The sequence below is a fragment of the Colossoma macropomum genome, unplaced genomic scaffold (assembly GCF_904425465.1).
Source record: "Colossoma macropomum unplaced genomic scaffold, Colossoma_macropomum, whole genome shotgun sequence".
In the NCBI taxonomy this organism is placed as follows: Eukaryota; Metazoa; Chordata; class Actinopteri; order Characiformes; family Serrasalmidae; genus Colossoma; species Colossoma macropomum.
The window spans coordinates 31,282,398-31,289,510 of NW_023494806.1; the positions used below are offsets into that span (position 1 = coordinate 31,282,398).

A 7,113-nucleotide genomic window follows, 5' to 3' on the forward strand; every position below is an offset into this window, starting at 1 on the left:
GACATCTGGGTTTCTCGAGGATGCCAATTATGTCTAGAGTGAAAGTGCCAAGTTTGAATTAGTGTTCAGAAAACTCATGTACCCAAAGTTGTCTGTGAACGTTTGTACACCCAGTCATTTTACACATTTCGCTGAGTTTTCAAGTGAAAATAAGTGCTCATCCTCTACAAGAAGCAAACTTCGCAAATTTTAGTTCACAATTTCTATCTGATTGCTAAATCGAACATGTTTAAAATAAAAACTAAGATGCAAAATGCAAACGTTATGCAAATAAAACAGTAATCGTGCATTAAAACGTGCAGAGGACACATTGGCTTACTTTTGTTTTGAAATTCAACAAAATGTACCATTTGACTGGGGCGCACAAACTTTTGCACATGACCATATATGAGCAGAATGCTGCTGATGTTGTCCTTTTTTCTTCTGATACCTTCCTCCTTGCTCATCCATGACCAAACTGTGATGGTTTCAGTGCATAACACTGCCACTCCAGTCTTAATAAATGTTATTATATTGTAATTATGTTGTCATAGGCGATCATTCATGTGAATAACTGGATTTCACTGCATTAGATTAGATTTACAGCAGGCGCCCTGCACTGTACGGATGTGTGGGTGTGCGTCTGCGCTCGCTGGCTGATCTAAGAGATAAATTTTGCATAAGTATCTTACTTTTTCTGCGACCCTCGCGCTGTACCCGTCGAGGCCTGTCAGTAGACAGGACAGTGGAGGCGCTGCAGCAGTGAAGGGTGTGTGTATGTGTTGTTGTGCTGTTGCTCACTCTTGAGTTCTGAGAAGTAAATTCAGCGCAAGAGAGGAACTGAATGTCACAAAATTTTACTGATAGAAAGCGCTGGTCCCTCATCATATGCGGCAAAACCACAAATGCGGTACCATTGAGCTGAAGCAGCTGTTACCAGGTGAGTCTTTTTTCATTCAAACATCAACCAGGCAAACAACATCCGTCTGAATTTTGAATATACATTATATACAGAATATACAGGACAGTTGCATTGCTGTCATGGTCGCCTTATGTTGCGTGTCTCTTTTCTGGAGTCGTGCCATCACTCATATTGGGCCACTTCCAATTTCTCTGCAAAGCTGAATCACTTGATTTGATTCAGGTCATAAGAGTTGAAGGAAATTTTCTGTTTTTTAGCTTTTTTACTTTGGTTCAGTATAAAGTGCTGGAGCTGAAACTGCTCAATATACAGTGTTGCAATGCTTCAGGTCTTACAGAATGCAGGGAGGTATCCTCACTCAGAGTGAGATTGTGCTTGCAGTTTTTCCTTTAAATAAGCTATAGAGATAACAGGTTGAATGTTGCCAATACCATAGACAGCCGGCACCTACGCCTATGCCTGTCATTGTGAGAAATTCCCTTGGTGGTGACTTGTCACAAGATGCATTTGGTGTCATGCGTGGCACCTCGCATGTAAAAAGAAGAAAAAGCCAAAAAAGTGAGAGAAAAGACAAGAAAAAGTAAAGGGCAGATAGAAAACGAGAAGTGAGAACTGCAGAGAAGGAGACAAAGACGTGAGGATGTTAGAATGAGCAAAGGCTGTTCAATAGGGTGATGGACTGTTCTACCAAATTAGTTCAAACTGTGGTTATGTGGTGATCTGTTCAAACTGAAGGCCTTATTTGAGACAATATATTGAACAAAACAAGTAAAGTTCAGAATGGCCCATTAATGGTCAGTATTAAACATCTATATGACCACACCCCAGAAAATCATAAGGCTGAGGTTCACTGCTCCCTATATAGTGCACTATGTAAGTTATGAAATTTTGGCTTTTACACCCAAATATTGGTGTCCAGTATGAATTGTCCACACATGGCTGAATCCAATATGGTTCTTTGTTAGACACACTGGGCTCTGTTTAGATGCAGTAGTCATTATTTTAAGATCTATCTACTGCACTTTGTAGAGAGAAGGGAGTCATTTCAGATTCTGCATAAAACAGTTTTTGGTAGTGTTGCGTCACCTGACCCGAACACCGATTCGCTAAATTATTGGGTGCTGGTGAAAAACAGGTCTGACGCTTGACCGTTTCTGCTGTAAAACGTGACTTGCAATGCCTTGACAATGGACAATAATGGCTTTTGTGATGATTGTTTTTAGGGTTCAGAATGAGCTGTGTGGTAAGAATAACTCAGCAAAGCCAGCTCATTTTTAAATGATGGCATTTATTGTTTTTTTTGCAAATGAGCACTTCATACAAAATCCAGTATATGACACAAGCTGTATGTCACACTACAGGGAAGGGGCACAACTAGCCTGCCAACATCAGGAACTGAGCCCATCAGAATCATCTTAAGAGCCGCCCCATTTTCCTCAGCCTTCTAATCACTGCTTAGCAACGGTTGCTAGGTACCTTTCAGCATGTACATTTATATTATGGTCAAGAGACGGGCCTGTGTGACTTTTAAAATACCCCCCATACAATGACAGAGAGCAGGATATTGTTTTCTGCTCATCTCCAACTCACAAATAAACTTTAAAATTGTCAGCTTTGGGATCGTCTGTGTGGAAAACCTGTGCTCTCACAAATTGTCCTACATTTCAGAAGTCATTTTATTTCCTTGATTACATTTATACTTGGTAATATGAGCTAGTTTGACTGAATAATTAGTAAAGTGAGCCTGAAAAGCCAATTCTGATGGATTGTTTGGCTGAGACCGACCACAATATCTATGCAGTAGGTTAATTTTATTTCATAGACAAAGTAAACGAACCCTCCTCGGGACCAGCAGGGAAAACAAATGGGGCTTCAGCATTGCACTGAGTGCACCAGCATTTTGGCAAGTCTCCGTGCCATTTTTAACGTATAGAATGGTTGAATCCAGGGCTATTAAAGCTATGGAGGAGGTTATATCAGCAGTTATGTCCTTCTGAAATGACTTTGTATTGTGGGGTGACCTGTATCGCAAAGATAGCTATGACAGTGTACTGAAATATTTGGCCGGAGTATTACATCACCCAGGTATTTATGACTCACTGGTGAAATTCACATTGTTTACTTACTACCTTTGGGCACAGTCAGTACATGAGCGGAACTGTAGGCTATTTCAAACAGAGTCAAAAGGTTTTAGTCCATAGCCACACCCCAGCATATTAGAGGAAGAAAGCTTGGCCACATGGTGAGCAGTTAGATCCCATTGTTTTGAAGTTTTGAAGTGTCCTCAAAATCAGTGTGGAACATTAAAATTGTCATTTTATGCAGTTAAGTAAACTTTTTTGTGTTTTAATGACAAATAGTATGATTTTATGCATGTACAACTGTTCAAAGCTGTGTTTGCTAGTCATGTACTGGCTAGAAGTTTTGGTTTCTGCTCAAAATTAGCTAAATTGTCACTACCGAAACAGTCACTACTGACATTTGGTAAGGTTTTGGCATCGTTATGATTGTTTCGGTTGTGAAAAAATGGAATGATCAATCATTTGCTCAATTATTTGATTTGATAAAATATACATAATTAAGGTTAGGGTTACTCAAAGCAAAAGGCTTTAGTTTGAAATCCAAGTCTGTAAAAGGTCTGAATTGTGTTTTCAACTCCGACTTGGTAGAATGAGCCATCAATAAAAAAGAAAAATATTCACAGTACAATTTAATGGTACCCAAAAAAACAGGGTTCGATGCATGTAGATAAACCACATATACTGTATTTTAACACAGCTGTTGTTAATTTATTGTTATTATTGTTGGGCAATTCAGTGTTAAATTCACACAAATTGTCACCTTTATTTCAGAGATATTTGCATTTATTTTAATGGTTGTTAATGCTCATTTACTGTTTATTTGCTGAATGTAACAACATTTAATTGGGGCAACAAAAACTATAAAAGTTAGATAAAAATAAAGTTATGGCATATACATTTTTAAATTTTTCCAATATATTAAATCAAGCAAATAAATAAAACTGTGCACTAAAATTTGCAGAAAAAATGTGTTAACTTACAGATAATCAACAAAACCTGGGGTGTTCAACTTTTGCACACGACTGTATCACGTTTTAATCACAGATTTTGGTCAAATGTCCAGCTGCTGAAGACAAAGTGACAATGTATTGACTATTCACAACTATTTATTTTTATGTAACATTATAGCGTTTTAAGGCTGGATCTCAAAACTAATTACAGATGTTGCTGAACTGTCAACTAGTCCATCTTCACCAGGAGTTTCTGCTCTACTCTTGTTATTAAGCCTGCATTCTTCAAGCTAAATAACGTCTAACATTTAAATCAGCATAGCTAATTTTTTTCTCTTCTTTTTTGATTTGCAGAATTAAGAGGCATCATGAATTCAACCCCAGAGCCAGAATCAGACTATGGTGACTATGAATACCAAATTCCAGCCCCGAGTATGACTCCAGCAACTTGCACGGATGCAACATGTGTTTTCTTAGCAATAGTCAATGTGATCATCTTCGTCCTGGGTGTCGTTGGAAATGGTTTGGTCATCTGGATTGCAGGGTTTAAGATGAAGAAGTCGGTCAACACCACCTGGTACCTGAGTCTGGCTGTGTCTGACTTCCTGTTCTGCTCCTTCCTGCCCATCAGTATTGCTTATACGGTCAAAAAAGACTGGGTCTTTGGACTCCTCATGTGCAAGTTCACTTCCTTCATCTTGTTCCTCAACATGTTCAGCAGCATCTTCCTCCTCGTCATCATCAGTGTGGACCGCTGCGTGGTCGTTATGTTTCCTGTGTGGGCTCAGAACAAGCGCACCGTAAGAAAGGCTTCTGTGGTAGTCGTGCTAGCTTGGATCACTGCAGCATTGTTTAGTAAACCATCAGCTTTTTTCCGTGACATTGAGCGTGACATATTCGAGGACAGAAATATTTGTTTCAACAATTACACATCTGCTGAGCAGCATGCTGCCGTAGTGTCCTGCCGCTTCGTTTTTGGATTTTTGATGCCATTCCTGATCATTATCTTCTGTTACGTCTTCATCATACAAAAACTAAAGCTGAACCAGTCAGCGAGGTCCAAAAAGCCATTCAAGATCATGACAGCGCTGATCGCTACTTTCCTCATCTGCTGGCTGCCGTTTCACACTGTTGCTTTGATGGAACTAAACCACCACAAATACGCGAGTATTCTCCCTACTGGACAGGTAATTGGCACCACCTTTGCCAGTGCTAACAGCTGTCTGAACCCGTTTCTTTATGCGTTCATGGGGAAAGACTTTAAGAGGAAATGTCACGCGCTTCTGTCGAAGATCGAGAATGCAATCGAGGAGGAGGGCCGGAGCACAGTCCGAGGAACATCCATTACCACGTCTGGAGAAGGCAAACTTTCGACTGTTGTTTGAAATCATCAGTGACTATCGAAAGAAAGAAAAAGAGACTGAAACAATCAGTCAAACTGCCAGCTCAGTATAAAAAAAGGAACATGTGGGAGACTTTACAGTGTATGTATCGTTGATCCTTTGAAAAGTGTCTCAGTTAATCTGCGCTATAAAGAATCTCTGTGTTCAGATAGACACCCATAAATGGATAAGCTTTTACTCAAAAAAGCCCAGGCAATTCAGGGCATTGTGAAAGATGCTTAACAAACTGTTATTCTCCTACAAAAGCTTTTAAAACTTTTCACAGTCATAACAATGCTTTATTTTGACTGGTACCAGCAGAGGAGGGCATGCTGTGTAGATAAAAAGCTCCTCGAGTCACTTAGACTAGTAATTTTAAAATTAATTCAGATTTTTACTGCCAGTTAGTTTTTTACTGTAATGGCATACTATTGGTCAACCTACACACATATTTTGAGTCATTTACTACCACAGTGTTGTCTCAAGAGGCTAGAATGGGCTATTAATCATGGTATAAAACAATGCTTTAACAATGCTAAAACCAATACAGAAACATTTATAAAGTGTAGAAACTGGGACTAAATACCAGATTAGCATTACAAAAAATGGCATATATATTTCCCCAGGTTACAAATGGAGTGAATCATGGGTCTTACAAAAACAACAAAAGTAATAGCTTCTAACTGTTGCTATGCACCTTTAGAAGGTGGCAGTGAGTAATGTTTTGTTTATTTGATGTTTGCTAATAACACCTTTAGAGGGCAGCAGTGAGTAATGTTTGTTTATTTGATGTTTGCTAATAACACCTTTAGAGGGCAGCAGTGAGTGATGTTTGTTTATTTGATGTTTGCTAATAACACCTTTAGAGGGCAGCAGTGAGTGATGTTTGTTTATTTGATGTTTGTTAATAACATCGTTAGAGGGCAGCAGTGAGTAATGTTTGTTTATTTGATGTTTGCTAATAACACCTTTAGAGGGCAGCAGTGAGTAATGTTTGTTTATTTGATGTTTGCTAATAACACCTTTAGAGGGCAGCAGTGAGTAATGTTTGTTTATTTGATGTTTGCTAATAACACCTTTAGAGGGCAGCAGTGAGTAATGTTTGTTTATTTGATGTTTGCTAATAACACCTTTAGAGGGCAGCAGTGAGTAATGTTTGTTTATTTGATGTTTGCTAATAACACCTTTAGAGGACGTGATGAGTAACGTTTGTTTATTTGATGTTTGTTAATAACACCTTTAGAGGACGGCAGTGAGTAATGTTTGTTTATTTGATGTTTGCTAATAACACCTTTAGAGGACGTGATGAAGAACGTTTGTTTATTTGATGTTTGCTAATAACATCTTTAGAGGGCGGCGGTGAGTAATGTTTGTTTATTTGATGTTAGTTAATAACACCTTTAGAGGACGTGATGAATAACATTTGTTTATTTGATGTTTGCTAATAACATCTTTAGAGGGCAGCAGTGAGTAATGTTTGTTTATTTGATGTTTGTTAATAACACCTTTAGAGGACGTGATGAAGAACATTTGTTTATTTGATGTTTGCTAATAACACCTTTAGAGGACGTGATGAGTAACGTTTGTTTATTTGATGTTTGCTAATAACACCTTTAGAGGACGTGATGAGTAACGTTTGTTTATTTGATGTTTGTTAATAACACCTTTAGAGGACGTGATGAATAACATTTGTTTATTTGATGTTTGCTAATAACACCTTTAGAGGGCAGCAGTGAGTAATGTTTGTTTATTTGATGTTTGTTAATAACACCTTTAGAGGACGTGATGAATAACATTTG

General features: G+C 38.4%; 1 protein-coding gene across 1 annotated transcript; it reads left to right on the forward strand.

The window, feature by feature from the left end:
• Positions 1 to 657: 657 nt before the first annotated feature.
• LOC118827242 (chemokine-like receptor 1) lies at positions 658 to 6,082 on the forward strand. The gene is made up of 2 exons (XM_036598534.1): positions 658 to 919; positions 4,287 to 6,082. Exons 1-2 carry the CDS (start codon positions 868 to 870, stop codon positions 5,315 to 5,317), a joined length of 1,083 nt encoding a protein of 360 aa, XP_036454427.1. The 5' UTR covers positions 658 to 867; the 3' UTR covers positions 5,318 to 6,082.
• Positions 6,083 to 7,113: the final 1,031 nt, after the last annotated feature.